Source organism: Notolepis coatsorum (assembly GCF_963971535.1).
Source record: "Notolepis coatsorum genome assembly, chromosome: 2".
Taxonomy (NCBI): domain Eukaryota; kingdom Metazoa; phylum Chordata; class Actinopteri; order Aulopiformes; family Paralepididae; genus Notolepis; species Notolepis coatsorum.
In genome coordinates this window covers 25,700,147-25,716,208 of record NC_140166.1, presented here as the reverse complement: position 1 = coordinate 25,716,208, position 16,062 = coordinate 25,700,147, and the positions used below count along the sequence as shown (strand labels likewise).

Genomic DNA, 16,062 nt, shown 5'->3' with positions numbered 1-16,062 from the left:
AAAGGGCAGCAAATTAGACCCAAGCAACTACCGCCCTGTTTCTATCCTTACCTCCATCTCGAAAGTCATGGAAAAAATAGTATACGAACAGGTCGAAAAGTACCTCGCGGAAAAAGTACATTGTCATGGGATACACCGCTTGTCGGCTAACTGCTAACGTGCGCAGACTGATGACGACATCAACTCGAGACATTCGCAGCAGCAAAACAAGTCTATTAATAGCCCGTCCATCGGCGCCGGGCATAAGAAGTTAATTAAACTTGACAGACATTATATCGACGATAATTATCGATATCGAGTTATATGAAAATAATTTTATAATTTTATCGCGATAACGTTTTTGGCCATACCGCCCAGCTCTAAGAGGGAGCTCCACAAATCATGTTAAACCCAGATTCGGCTCAAACAAGGGACTAAACACGTTTCGCAATTATGCCACATCAATGTGGAACGCCCTACCCAAAGCTGTAAAGGAATGTGAATCACTACCCACTTTCAAAAACACTCTCAAAGAACACCTACGGGAGACTGCAATTCGAAACTGGCCCCTGCAAATGTCCTAACCCAACCCCCTCCAATGTACAGTAAATTACCAAGTATGGCTTTGTCAATATTCCAATGTACAGTGTACAGTGTCCCCCACCCACCCCCTACCTTTATTAGTTTGTCATGACAAACCAATTACATAATCCAACATATGTGTAAAGGCACAACATATACCAGTTAACGGTATCATTTTTGAATGATTCGTTACGGCGCAATCAATACTTCCATGCGTTCGGGACCTCCATGTTTTGGGGGTATTCTTCAGAAAAATCGGATCCGGGATTCGGCTCCTATCAGTCGGGCAAGAACTGCAGGTTTTCAGCCTCTCTCCTCTCTCCTGGAGCTTAAGGGGGAGCTTAGTATTCCTGCCTCAGAGGAGCGCGTCGCGGCTCATGCGCATGCGCGCACTCGGCCAATCAGAGAAACGCGGAAGCGCATGTTGGTTGCCTAAAGTGTTCACGCGTCCTGGGGTTTCCTCGTCTTCTGACAGCGGATCGAGGGACGTCGCGCGGCGGCTAGCTGTCGTGGCTAGGTCGTGCCCAGGTAGGGCCTGCGCCACCAGGCATAACAATGCTGGCGTTAGGGATACTGCTCGTTGTCCCGTGAGACAACCGAGTTGTGTATTGGCGCAAGGGGCAGGATATCTGGGTAAACGTTGTCGTTTTCCCGGCTATCCTGAAGCGCGCGGCTAATAATATGCTACGATGCTGGGTTACTGTTCTTTTGATTCCCCGCTGAGGGCTGTCTTTTTAAAAAGGTCTTCCCTCTTAACCATTCATGCTGACGGTCAATCGGTGTCTACTGTTGGGAGTTTTGACGGGGGCTTGTGTGCCTTTTTCATGGGTGAATGGGGCCTAGGGCTGGTGTGCTTTTTGTGAATCTATGAATTGTGTGCGGGACAGGTGTTTCTCTGGTCTGCATCCCCTTAACATTGTGTGTATGGGCTAGCCCATTCTGCAGTGTGTTGGTGGAGTTTTAGTTCATTTATTAATTTACCCCTTCATGGGTGCACACCACAGTGGAGGTTGCTGGTTGCAACCACCACTGGTGCTCCGTGCTTGTGAAGCAGGTGGCATCAGTCCTTTGCCTCTGGCATGTTAGAACGGTGCCCCGCCCGGCCGACGCCATGAGATGAGTCGGCCCGGCAGGTGGTTGGTGGGCTGTTAAGCCTATACCGCCACGGTATAGAATTAGCAGCGATTAGTAACATTGTTCGAATTGCTGTTTTTCCTGTCAAAAATAGTGTCGGGTGGCGGGGCCTTGAAGGCCAGCCGACGTCGAAACATTGCGCGAGGTTTTGACGTTATTAGCTTTGACCTAGCCGCAAGCTATAACCGCAGGGAGGGCTAGGATGCTGTCAACGCTTGTTTTTTTTTTATCCACTTTTTCTCCCATTTTTCTATATTTTCTCCCATCCCAATTTCGTATCATCCAATTCAACCCTCTCCTGTCACGGACGCTGTTTCTTGCCTCCCACAAGCCGGCTGCAATGTGGACTAAGTCATACATAGCACAAGTCCCCTCCGGTACTTGAGGTAACAGCAGTCGCATCTTTTCACCTGCGCAGGTCGATCTCTCAGTGGCGAGGAGTAACGCGTGGGAGGCTCACGCTGCCCCCGACACTTCCTGATTCTACTGCGCAGGCGCACCAACCGACCTGTAGGTGTCGCTGTCCACAACGCCCGATCCCCACCCATCAGTTTCCCACCCCCTAATACGGCCAATGTGTATTAGTACGGACGACCAGCTAAACTGAAAGCAAATGTGGAGCGCTGGGCTCGAACCGACGAGCCCAGCGTCTCCAGCATTTCGTGGCGAGCGCCGCTGTCAACGCTTGTTTACAGACATCTTGGTTGGATCAGTCTCCCTTTGAGGGGGTGAGAAGTTTTTTCCCTCCTCAGGGCTCCCCTCTCCGCAGAGGGACTTTGGTCTTTCCGTAGGAGCGCAGGCGGTATTTGACCTAGGCCCCACACCGCCTCACACCTCGCAGCCAAAGGTGAGAGCACCTCGAGCACCTCGAGCAGTACCCTGGGCACAACGTCAACAGGTGACCGCAAGGCCGACAGCCTTGGCGGTCGAGGGATCAACTACATTAGATGAGCACGCCCTAAAAAACCGTCGCTGTCTAGCTGTGTGCAGCTCGCTCTCCGGTCACTCCCCCCCCCCCCAACACCAGCGGGATAAGGGCTCTGATTTGTTTCCTTTGGTTGCGGGTCGCGTGTCTTCAATGAAGCGCAAGCGGCCCCACGTTTCGCTTCTCATGGGGACAGGGGCTGACACCCAGTTGATGGCTGAAACTGGGTCTGTCCGTGAGAATGTTGTGCTGTCAAGCGGCTCCCACGCTACACGTTCTGCGTCTGTGTTTGGTTGAGCCTGGTGTTACGTCTGTCAACTACAAAGGTTGTCAGCAGGGGGGCTCGAGACCTCTTGAGGCAAACAGTGCGGGTTCCCCCGACCTCGCCTTCGCCAGGCCAGGTATCACGTTAGTGCCTCCCACTCCCGGAAGACCGGCAGTGGTCTGGCAGGCGCGCGTGATTTGGGTGGTAGTAATATCACTGCAGGGCTACGGTGTGTAGGAACCCACCCTATCGGGCAGTGTGGGGGCCTCACACCTTGCATGTCCAGTAGAGCCATATGGAATCCGCGATCACGGAATCGCAGACGGAATCGCGGAATTGAGCAATACAAATGGAATCAACAGAAACATTTTTTTTTTTTTTTTTTTTTTTACTTTTTTTTTTTTTTTTTTTTGGGACTTGTACAGCACTTTGTTCAACTTTGTCAGTGCTGTAAAGTTTAAACCTTTTTAAATCTTAGACAAACAAAACACTTTGCTTTCATCATCCGTCATTTGAGGCTTTATAAAAGCAGCACAATTAACACAAATCTGTCAGTGCGGAGTCCGACCTCATCTTAAATAACAAACAGCATTGCTTGTTGTAGTTAACAAAGAGAGGCAGAGTTGATTTTGCAAAAATATATATAATTTTTATATATTTTTTTAATAATCTAATTTTATTTTCATATTTGAATCCCATGCCCATCGAACGAAGCTTCGAAGCTTCGAAGTATTTAAGACAGCCCTATTAAATGGACTGTTATATCTTATTAAATTGTGGACATGTATTCATTCCCACTTATTAGACACTATTTCTGATGGTAAAATGAGCGTACAAAGCAAAATACAGAATTCTGAAATATCAAAACGGAAAAAACGGAATTTGGAAAAAAATAAAATGGAATTTGGAAAAAAAGAAAACGGATTTCATATGGCTCTAATGTCCAGCTGTAGAACAATTCCTCAGCAGTCCATGCTGGAGGGGTGTTCAGTGGGGGAGCTTTTGTCACCTAGCATGATGTCAGCTTCTCCCGTATCAAACCGGCCCTTTCTGTTGGGGTCCCCCCTTGGGTGCGATTGCCTCGTGGGTAGTGTCAGGGTCCAATGTCCCGACTCCACTGAACGCTCTACTCGTGCGGTTAGCGGGTCCAGGGTTGGCCACGCACAGCGGGCGGGACCGGGCCACCTATCTACGGTTTCTGGCGGCAGCGCCAAGCGCCGAGTGGCGGCAGCGCCAGCGCCAAGTGTTGGCGGGTGCACTTGGGATTATCATCACATATGGCTACAGCAGTGCCATATGTCGAGGTGGATGGAGAGAACGCTGAGGCGGGGACTTGTGTTTACACAACCCCACCCGTTTTCAGGTTTGGTACAGACCCTATTGTCAGGGTCACCAGCAGTGACAGCTCTGGCCAACGAGATTCAATCTCTGTGGGCGAAGCAAGCCATCGTCGTGGTCCCAAAGGAGAACGCGATGCGTGGCGTTTCTTCCCGGTATTCTCTGGTGCCCGAGAAATCAGGAGGGGGGGTGTCAGACCCATGCTGGACCTGTCCCATGGAAGGTTCAGCATTTTGACCGTCTCCCACCTGTTGAACGCTGTCAGGTGGGGGCCTGGTTCTCCTCCATAGACCTGTAGGATGCGCATTCGCATCCCCGATCTTCCATCCTAGGGCTTACCTACGCTTCCTTTGCAGGGTTTAGCGTATGAGTACCAGAGGCTGCCGTTCGGCTATTCTCTGGCTCCCCACATCTTCACCAAGTGCGTGGAGACCGCACTGGGGCCTCTGCGTCATCGGGGGTTACGAAGTGTATTCTGCCCTGGACGACGTTCTGGTCCTTGGCGGTCAGGGTAGATCGTCAGGTCTCATACCAGGCAGGTAGTGGAATTCCTCACCAGCCTGGGTTTTGCTGTAAACTGGAAGTAGAGTACTCCTCTTCCCAGTCAACGGGTGGAGTACTTGGGCTTATTCTAATCTCAAGGTTTATATGGGCATCCCTCTCGAAGCGGCGGCGAGTGGGTGTTCTCGGCACGCTCTGGAGGTTCCGTCCTAGGACGGTTACGGCGCTGTCCGTGATGCGCCTGCTCGGTATGATGGCATCTGCTCATTCCGTGGTCCCTCTTGGCCTCCTCTTCCCCCTGTGAGGTGGATACAGAGGTGGTTTTCCAGTATGGAAATAGACCCGGTGAGAGGCAAGTGGAAGGTTCCCATGTCAGTACTGGGGGACCTCGCCCTCTGGGGAGGGCCTGGGGCCCTCATCAGCGGGGTCCCCATGGGCAGCAGGCTGTCACACGTCACGGTCTTCACCGACGCTTCCCTCACTGGGGGGGGACGTGTCGGGCCAACGCAGTAGGAGGCAGCTGGCAAGACCATGCTGCCCGGTCTGTGCTACATTCAATGTGTTGGAATTGAAGGCAGTCCTTCTGGTCCTCAAACGGTGTTTTGATCAGGACGGACAACACGACATCAGCGTCGTATATCGACGGACAGGGAGGAGTATGCTCCCCCCGTCTGCACCGGGCGGCGGACGGCTGGCTATGGGCGTTTCTCCATCTGCGCAGGCTGAGGGCTCTCCACATCCCCGGCAGGGTGAATGTTGGTGCAGGTGTGATGTCGCAGGGCGGTCCTCACCCTGACAAGTGGGGATTACGTCCAGACATAGTCGGGCAGGTCTGGGACCGATTCCGTGGCCGTCCGGGATTCTCTACGTTTTCCCCCCCCTTACACCTGATAGCTCAGCTGTTGGGGCGGGTACGTCGGGAGCGCGGGACTTGGTCCTGGTCGTGCCGGGCCGGGGCTCAGCTGTTTGGTCCCCGGCCCTGATTCAGCTCTGTGTGGCCCCGCCGTGGCCTGTTCCGTGGTCACCGCGGGCCCTCTCTCAGGCATGCAGAACTCTGTTCTGCCTTCCTGTTCTGGGGCAGCCTCTAGGCTTGGCTGCTGTCAGTGTGAATCTGGTGGGGATGCGTCTTGGCTATTCTGTGGTTAACGCTATCCGGCACGCGTGCGCTCCGTCCTCTACCACGGCTTACGCGGGTAGGTGGCGTATTTCCAAGAGTGGTGTAGAGTGGGGGGCTTGGACCCGGTGTCCTGCCCCCAGGACGCTGTCCTTTCCTTCCTTCAGTCTATTTTGGGTAGACTGTCGGCTTCGACGGTGATGGTATATGCCGCGGCTATATCCTCTTGTCATGTGGGGTGTGAGGGTGTTACGTTGTTCAGCCACCCTCTTGTGAAGCGTTTCCTTCTTGGCGCTCAGCGTCTTAAGCCGGTGGAACTTTCTCTGTCTCCGAGTTGGGACCTCCAACTGGTCCTCGGCCGGTTGTCTGAGGCCCCGTTTGAGCCTCTTGAGCAGGCGTCTTTGGAACAGCTGTCTTCAAGACTGCATTCCTGCCGGCCATCACCTCCGCTGAGCGCGTGGGTGAGCTGTGTGCTCTCTCGTGCGGCCTCTAGTGCTTGTCTATTCGTGTCAATAGCGGTGCGACTCTGAGGCCTAATCCAGTCTTCGTGCCAAAAAATATCCGGAACTCTTTTCCCTCCAGGGATATTGTGGTTCAGGCGTTTCATCCGCCTCCTCACGCTGGTGAGTTAGAGGCGAGCCTTCACCTGTCGTGTCCCGTCCGGGCTTTGGGGGTTTACCTCAGTCGGACTCAGGACTTCAGGGCTACAGATCAGCTCTTTGTTTCTTATGGTGGCTCTCGCACTGGTAAGGCACTGTCCAAACAGTGCCTGTCACATTAATTGTGCGAGGGCATTGCCCTTTGCTACACGTTGGCTGGACTGGCCCCCCCTGGGGGTGTCAGGGCGTTAGGGGGGGCCTCAGTGGAGGACATCTGTGCTGCGGCCTCCTGGTCCTCCCCGGGTCCCTTCGTTAGGTTTTACCTCATGGACATGACTGGGGGTTCTGTCTCCCAGGCGGTTCTGAGGTCTGGGACCTCCCCTGCATCCCGCCCTTCGGTGGGTTAGCAGGGGTGTGTGGGTGTGTGGCACGGGGTGATGTGTCACACGTGGTCCCGCCTGTGCTGTGCGTTTTTAGGGGTCTCTAGTTCCCTCTTTTTTCGCACTTTGGTGGAGTTGACTGCCGCGCCCTCTTCACTAGGAAGGGCGGGTGGACGGGACTCCCCTCCCCCTGGTGGTAGGGCTTGCGGGTCCTCAGGGGGTACATTTGTCGGGCCACGCGTCTGCTCTGCCCCATATCTCGGTATGGCGAAGAGCGAGACGCGAGGCCAGTACGCTATATAACGAAAGGTTATGACTATAACCTAGTTATATGAGTACTGGCTGAGCGTCTCGCTCTTAGCGCGCCCTGAGGTCCCTTGGTTTGGTTTTCTATGATGGAAACTTTTTCCAGAGGAAGGGCAAGTATGACCATGTCTGGTGTCTTATAGGGGGACACTGGGGCGGGGCCTGGTCAAGTGCATGGGTGCATTGTTTTCGTTAATGAAGTACAGTAGGTACTGGAGATAAGGATATATCTCGGTATGGCGAAGAGCGAGACGCTCAGCCAGTACTCATATAACTGCATAGTAGGTAGTAGTAGTATATACATAGTACATAGTACTATAGTCAACTATGCCCCAAAACTGTGGAACAAACTACCCCAAAACATCAGGGAAGCCAACTCGCTAGACATCTTCAAAAGACAGCTAAAAACCTATCTCTTTGCTCAGGCATTTCAATTACTTACCTGCACTATTCTTACCCTGCCTACTTTTCTATGCTAATTTTATCTTATTTTACACTGGCTATCAAATTCATGTGTCGGTTATCACACTTTTTACTTCTTACTGATGACTATTTTTAAACTGAATCATTTTAAACTATTTTTCACACTTTTTACTGTAACCTTGCTATTTACATTTTTTACTGTTGTATGTCCGTTCTATTTTATAATTTTTAGACTATTTTTAAACATAATCATTTTAAACTACTTTATTATTTGTATTACTGAATAGAGAACCTATTAGGATGCTAGATCATAATGTGAAACACTGTGATTTACCATACCCTGCCTGTAACTGAGGGGTTACAATACCCTGACTGTATTAAAGATTGTGATATATTAAACCACTACTAGTTATGTACTTTAATTTAATTAATATATGGGCCACACCGGTACCAGCTGGAGACACTGGGGGGTTCCCTCCGGGGTGTAAAGCCGGGAGGGGTAGAGGAATGGTCGGGTACAAAGTCTGGGTCAACGAGGAATAACGAGGCTCCAGATACAGGAGCCGGTGCATGTACTCCCTTGATCAGCAGACAAAGCAATAGTTGTAATCCAATATGCTCGATAGCATTGACGACAGCTAGCCAGCCCCTTCCAAGAGGCGGGCCCGAGTGATGATCCTCACGAGGTTAAATCCCAAACGACAGTGGAATCAACGGTGCTCTTCTCCGGTGGTCACGGTCCCAAAGCAATATAATCCAACCAGAAATGGTTCTGCAATCGCCGGTGTAGATTCTCCTGTGTACATATCCAACGGTTCTCGCCTAGGACTCCTCGGGTGTGGGCACGGATTTAGGCCGCACAGCCTGGATAAGTGCACTAGCTAAATACACAACGAACCGGTGGTAATGCTGGTCACTGAAGAACTGTAGCCGCCCGATACACTATAAATGATCGACTATTACTTCACATTAGATTAAGTCGAACTCAACGTTACTGCGTTAAACTCTGACACTTTAACATTCTATTCGCACGCGGTTCTCAATGCTCTATTTAGATGCAAGGTTGCTCACTTCACTGCACGTTGACTCGTGGTGAAGGCATTAAGGTTTTGGTAAGACTACTGCTGTTTACACCTGCGCCGTATTTATACGTAAGGTGAATATCTAGTGCCGAACCTCAGTTCTTGTCTCGTATTACTACGCAGACTCTGGGCATGTACTAGGGCTGGGCGATATGACGATATTATATAAATATCGGGTACAGTTCATTAACGATACACTTTTTAAACGTATCGTGGATATCGTGATGTTTTGCCCAAGAGGCTTGTGTTGCGTCAATCTGGTCCACACGTTGACACTTTTGAACAGCACACACTACTGCATCAAAAGTTACTACTTATGATAACAAAGGCATTCGTTTTGTGGCATTGACGTTATATAGTTACACTTTCAATAACATCAGCGTATTTACATAGCAACGACCGAGGTCGACCTAGATATAGCAAGCATTAGCCGTTCATATCTCAGCCCGTGCTGACTCCGTTGTGCCCATTCTGCGGTCTGTTAATAACGTTTTCAATCAGACAGATGTATGGAAATGCTTTTATTATAACATCCGTTACAGTAAAATCATTATGCCTCCAGTCGTTTAGTCATTCTGCAGAGCTAAAAGGTAAAAGTCGGCCGCGGCGAGCTACCGCTGCTATTGTTGTTTTCATTGAGCTCTCCAATAGCGGAAGTAAAAAATTAATACGCGCTTGCCGATTGGTGCTAAGAACAGCAGGGCGGGTGCAAGCGATGTGACGTAATTGGCAGACGCGACTGTCAATCAAACTGATTCTGTTTGCCGACTGAATGAATATAAACGTTATTAACAGATTGCAGCATAGGTACAATACAGTACAGCTCAATACAACAACAGTCAACAGTGGACTGGAGGATGCAGACCAGAGAGACTTTCGTCTTGTTTACATCAGGGTCCCCCATTTTCAATTCATCATATTTCGTATCTAAATCATATAATATCTCATTGCTAAATATATGCAATATATAATCTAATAATCCAATAATCTAAATCTAATATATAATATAAAAATGCTAAATGCATGGGTATTTTATTTTGTCTTTAATGTTAGCTTGCAAACTCAAATACTGTCTTGGTAAGCCTCATAATGAATTGTTTGGGGGAAAAAAAGAAAAACATCGTGATGCGTATCGTGTATCGCCGAAAGGTCAGAAAATATCGTGATATCATATTTAGGCCATATCGCCCAGCCCTAGCATGTACCGACATGCCCGGAGTTGCCTTTGAACTTGCCGTTGGGGGCTTGGTCGTTGGCGCCTGGGGTCGCCGTCCAATAGGAGAGCGAATATTACTCTGGTTTGTATGCAGGTAAAGGGATATTCCGTGTATATACACAAATAATATACAAGGTATATCAAAACAATAAATATATATATTCAGTTTAATCTGACCCTTTGCAACACTGCCTATCAAATTCATGTGTCGGTTATTGCACTTTTTACTTCTTACTGATGACTATTTTTAAACTGAATCATTTTAAACTATTTTTATTATTGCTAGATCCAAATGTGAAACACTGTGACTATTTGTATTACTGAATAGAGAGCCTATTAGGATGCTAGATCCTAATGTGAAACACTGTGATTTACCATACCTTGCTATGCTCGCTCATGCCTGTATTTTTTATGTCTGTTCTATTTTATAATTTTTTGACTATTTTTAAACTGAATCATTTTAAACTATTTTTATTATTTGTGTTACTGAAAACTGTAAGCGGAGGGCCTATTGGGATGCTAGATCCTAATGTGAAACACTGTGATTTGCCATACCTTGCTACCTGTCTATCTTTTTTATGCCCGCTTATGCCTGTATTTTTTACTGTTGTGAAGCACTTTGAACTGCAACCTCTGTATGAAAAGTGCTATACAAATAAAGTTATTATTATTATTATTATTATTATTATTATTATTATTATTATTATTATTATTATTATTATTATTATTATTATTATAGTAGGTAGTAGTATATACTGTACATAGTAGTATATTGCATAGTACATCATAGTATATTAGCATAGTACATAGTAGATAGTAGTATATTTCATCTGTCCTGACTGTGATGGTTTCAGCTGTCCTGACTGTGATGGTTTCAGGGTCCTGACTGTGATGGTTTCAGCTGTCCTGACTGTGATGGTTTCAGCTGTCCTGACTGTGATGGTTTCAGCTGTCCTGACTGTGATGGTTTCAGCTGTCCTGACTGTAACTGTGATGGTTCCATCTGTCCTGACTGTGATGGTTTCAGCTGTCCTGACTGTGATGGTTCCATCTGTCCTGACTGTGATGGTTTCAGCTGTCCTGACTGTGATGGTTTCAGCTGTCCTGACTGTGGTGGTTTCATCTCTCCCGACTGTGATGGTTTCATCTGTCCTGACTGTGATGGTTTCAGCTGTCCTGACTGTGATGGTTTCATCTGTCCTGACTGTGATGGTTTCAGCTGTCCTGACTGTGGTGGTTTCATCTGTCCTGACTGTGATGGTTTCATCTGTCCTGACTGTGATGGTTTCAGCTGTCCTGACTGTGGTGGTTTCATCTGTCCTGACTGTGATGGTTTCAGCTGTCCTGACTGTGATGGTTCCATCTGTCCTGACTGTGGTGGTTTCATCTGTCCTGACTGTGATGGTTTCAGCTGTCCTGACTGTGATGGTTTCATCTGTCCTGACTGTGATGGTTTAATTTGTCCTGACTGTGATGGTTTCATCTGTCCTGACTGTGATGGTTTCAGCTGTCCTGACTGTGATGGTTTCAGCTGTCCTGACTGTGATGGTTTCATCTGTCCTGACTGTGATGGTTCCATCTGTCCTGACTGTGATGATTTCATCTGTCCTGACTGTGATGGTTTCATCTGTCCTGACTGTGGTGGTTTCATCTGTCCTGACTGTGATGGTTCCATCTGTCCTGACTGTGATGGTTTCAGCTGTCCTGACTGTGATGGTTTCATCTGTCCTGACTGTGATGGTTTAATTTGTCCTGACTGTGATGGTTTCATCTGTCCTGACTCTGATGGTTTCATCTGATGTGACTGTGATGGTTTCATCTGTCCTGACTGTGATGGTTTCATCTGTCCTGACTGTGATGGTTTCATCTGTCCTGACTGTGGTGGTTTCAGATGTCCAGGACCGACAGTAGTGACTTATTTGGCTTTGTTTTATATGAGCAGTGACCGGTCCCTACACACACAAATGTTTTGTAAGACACTTTCTAGTGTGTAGCTTATGGGGCGGAAGCCAGCGCTGAACTCTCTAAGCTTTCTGTCTGCTGTAATGAACATCGTCTCTTCGGCTCTACATTTACTCAGCTGGAGTTCCGAATGGTTGTTGGATCCAGGGCTACAGCTCCTTCCTGACAGAGTGGAGGTCACTCTGCCCTGGGAACCATAGACCTCCAGTCAGAACCATAAACTTCCAGTCAGAACCATAGACTTCCAGTCAGAACCATAGACTTCCAGTCAGAACCATAGACCTCCAGTCAGAACCATAGACTTCCAGTCAGAACCATAGATCTCCAGTCAGAACCATAGACTTCCAGTCAGAACCATATCACATGTCCCGGTGTTTTATCACTCAGTGTTCACGGCTGGCGCTCAGGACAACTGTATCCCGTTTAAAGGTCCAATCGACCGTTTAACCAGGCCCATTCCTGGCGGGCCTGCCACATCCTCAGCTATATTCTACTAGTTGCAACAAAAAAGCTAAATGTGGAATTCATCTCCAACCAATCAGAGGGCCTCCCACAACGGGTTTGCAGGAGCGTCAACTGTTTTGGATTTCATGGCAGATTTCCACAAAGTAGTCAGGGAAAAAAGCTCATTGAGTACAAAGCTACTCTTTTAATTTGTTCATGACGTCTGAGGAGAGAGACCCACACACACCTCACTACACACCTCACTACACACCTCACTACACACCTCACTACACACCTCACTACACACCTCACTACACACCTCACTACACACCTCACTACACACCTCACTACACACCTCACTACACACCTCACTACACACCTCACTACACACCTCACTACACACCTCACTACACACCTCACTACACCTCACTACACACTACACACCTCACTACACACCTCACTACACCTCACTACACACTACACACCTCACTACACACCTCACTACACACTACACACCTCACTACACACCTCACTACACACCTCACTACACACCTCACTACACACCTCACTACACACCTCACTACACACCTCACTACACACCTCACTACACACCTCACTACACACCTCACTACACACCTCACTACACACCTCACTACACACCTCACTACACGCCTCACTACACGCCTCACTACACACCTCACTACACACCTCACTACACACCTCACTACACACCTCACTACACACCTCACTACACACCTCACTACACACCTCACTACACACCTCACTACACACCTCACTACACGCCTCACTACACACCTCACTACACACCTCACTACACACCTCACTACACACTATAACCACAGTCGTTGTTATCTACTCCTGGATTAGCTGAGCTACCAGAAAGCCAAAGGGATATCCATTATAACTTGGTTGTGGGTATTTATTCCTCCATACCGATACACCATTACAACGGTGAGCGGCCAGGGCGAGGATATCTGTAACGCCAGCTGGATACTTACAGTAAATGTAGGAAATTAGCTCGTCCTCTCTTCCGTTACTCCAGAACTCCACAGACTAAAACTAGCCAGCGTTCTGCAGCGTGAAAGACCCCAAAACTCATCCCACTGAACAGCTCTTTTAAAGCGACAATACATTTAAATGTACTGCTACAACACCTCACCACCGCGGAGGAGGAGGTTTCCGTCATGACAATAAACGGCGCTCCGCCGATGTCTTCCTGCCCGGTCTCTCGTCTCAGCCGCTCCCCTCCCAGCGATTACTGCCGCTCCATTAAGGCCCGAGCTCCATCCGCACCTCCCCCCCCCCTGCCGCAGGCGACCACGGGGAGTCGGTTTGACTGATCGCCGTCATCACAGCGTGGATTATGATGCAGAACAATTTCTCTCGGTGCCCGGGCTTAGCGGTCAATACTCCCCCCGGTGCCACATCACAGTAATGCCTGGTAGTGATTGTGATTTGCCTTACCTTGCTGCTAACTTTTTTATGCTTGTTTTATATGTTTTATATGTCATTTTATGCCATATAATCAAACCATAAACAAAGTGGCCTATTGGGATGCTGAGTTTATTTTATATGTCTGCACTTTGCCTGCCTTTTTTCTGCTGTAAAGCACTTTGAGCTGCAATTCTTGTATGAAAGGTTTACTTTATACAAATAAAGTTATTATTGTAACAATAAGACAACAAGACGAGGCAAAGGATAACAAAAATAACAAATAAATTAAAACACGTACAACTTGATTGACAAAGGTTAGAGATCAGGGTTTTAAACTCTGCAACAGAGGGGAGAATCTAAGGACTGTTGGAGGTCATGCTGCTAGAGGAGCATCATAGTGAAGTGCAGATTTAAAGGGGCACTTCACCAAAAAGTGATGATTCATTTATTACAGCTACATGAAATCACACACAACACATGGATTCAATGTCCCAGATGACATCACTGGTGGCCATATCCTAACTCATTTACTCTCAATAACTGTCAAACTAAATGAATGTGTGAAAAACTGTTTAGAGTTTTTGGACGTTAGGGCTGCACGATTTTGGGAAATAATCTAATTGCGATTTTTCTGACAGATATTGCGATTGCGATTACATTTGCGATTATAATTTTTTAAGCAGCCCCACAGCAGAGGTTTATTGTAAAATGCGGCTTGCATCTGGCCTACGCGGTGGGTCTGTTCGGGACACCGAGTCTGAAAATGTTTCTTTTTACCTGGGAATCGATACCGGTACGGTACCCAACGGTACCTTTTTTTCTGTACTTTACTCTCCCTCTCTGAAGTAAACTTCACAACACACAATCTAAAACCCCTTACCTCCCTCTCCCAAACTGTTCCTACAACAATTTTTTTTATGTTGCATGATCATGTATATTTATTTTGTATTATAATTTCTTTTGTGTTTAAATATCAACATTATCTGGCAATCCTCAGTAAATACTATCAAACTCCTCTGATGTCAGACCAGATATGAGACACGTGCACACACACACACACACACACACACACACACACACACACACACACACACACACACACACACACACACACACACACACACACACACACACACACACACAGAAAAGGAGAATGGCTTAAATGATTTTAGAATACTTCAGCTAATGAAGTTAAATGTTTATTATCATCAACTATCCAGTTCGTTTTTATAGTGCAACGTTTTTCTACTTTTCTACATTAATTGAACCAGTAGAGATTTTTTGCAGGCTTGGCGATTTGATAATTGCATCATTCCAAATCGCGATTTCGATTAAAAAACGATTAATCGTGCAGCCCTATTGGACGTGTAGCATTGTTTTTTTTGGTGAACTGCCCCTTTAAATCTGCACTTCAGTATGATGCCCCTCTAGCTCATGACCTCCATGAATCGATGGGATGTCATGAGACCAAATCACGGCCGGCATTATCAAACATCTTAAAATAGGAGTGCTCCAGATTGGCTCATAAGTCATACGTGAGGTGAATATGGTCATGTGACTTGAGTACTGATCCTAGATTAGTAGAGTCATAGTGAATTGAACATGGTCATGTGACCGGAACACTGATCCTAGATCAGTATCAGTCATAATGAGGTGAATATGGTCTTGTGACCTGAACATGGATCCTAGATCAGTAGAGTCATAGTGAGTTCATTGAGTTCACAGTATCATAGTTCATTATCGCCCAGCCCTAGGTCAGTGTGTCATTCTGTCTGTCTGTCTGTCTGTCTCTCCCTTAGGTGAACTACGATGGAGAACTCCACAAACACCCACAGCTGGAGGCAGACTTACAGGCAGTGAGGGACCTGTACGGATCTCATGCTGTATCTCTCAGGTAGGACCTCATTTATTATCTCTCAAGTAGGACCTCATGCAGTATCTCTCAGGTAGGACCTCATTTATTATCTCTCAAGTAGGACCTCATGCAGTATCTCTCAGGTAGGACCTCATTTATTATCTCTCAAGTAGGACCTCATGCAGTATCTCTCAGGTAGGACGTCATGCAGTATCTCTCAGGTAGGACCTCATTTATTTTATCTCTCAGGTAGGACGTCATAATTACAGTATCTCTCAGGTAGGACCTCATGCAGTATCTCTCAGGTAGGATCTCATGCAGTATCTCAGGTAGGACGTCATGCAGTATCTCTCAGGTAGGATCTCATGCAGTATCTCAGGTAGGACGTCATACAGTATCTCTCAGGTAGGACGTCATACAGTATCTCTCAGGTAGGACGTCATGCAGTATCTCAGGTAGGACGTCATACAGTATCTCTCAGGTAGGATCTCATGCACTATCT

The 16,062-nt window shown here is 47.6% G+C and overlaps 1 protein-coding gene across 1 annotated transcript in view; it reads left to right on the top strand.

Moving 5' to 3' along the window:
* parp8 (poly (ADP-ribose) polymerase family, member 8) overlaps positions 1–16,062 on the top strand; it is a gene marked incomplete at its 3' end in the record, with an annotated part of 303,800 nt that overhangs the window by 115,528 nt on the left and 172,210 nt on the right. The window contains exon 7 of the mRNA XM_084309021.1: positions 15,505–15,599. Coding sequence (XP_084165147.1) covers positions 15,505–15,599 — 95 coding nt within the window. The remainder of the gene's footprint in view (positions 1–15,504; positions 15,600–16,062) is intronic.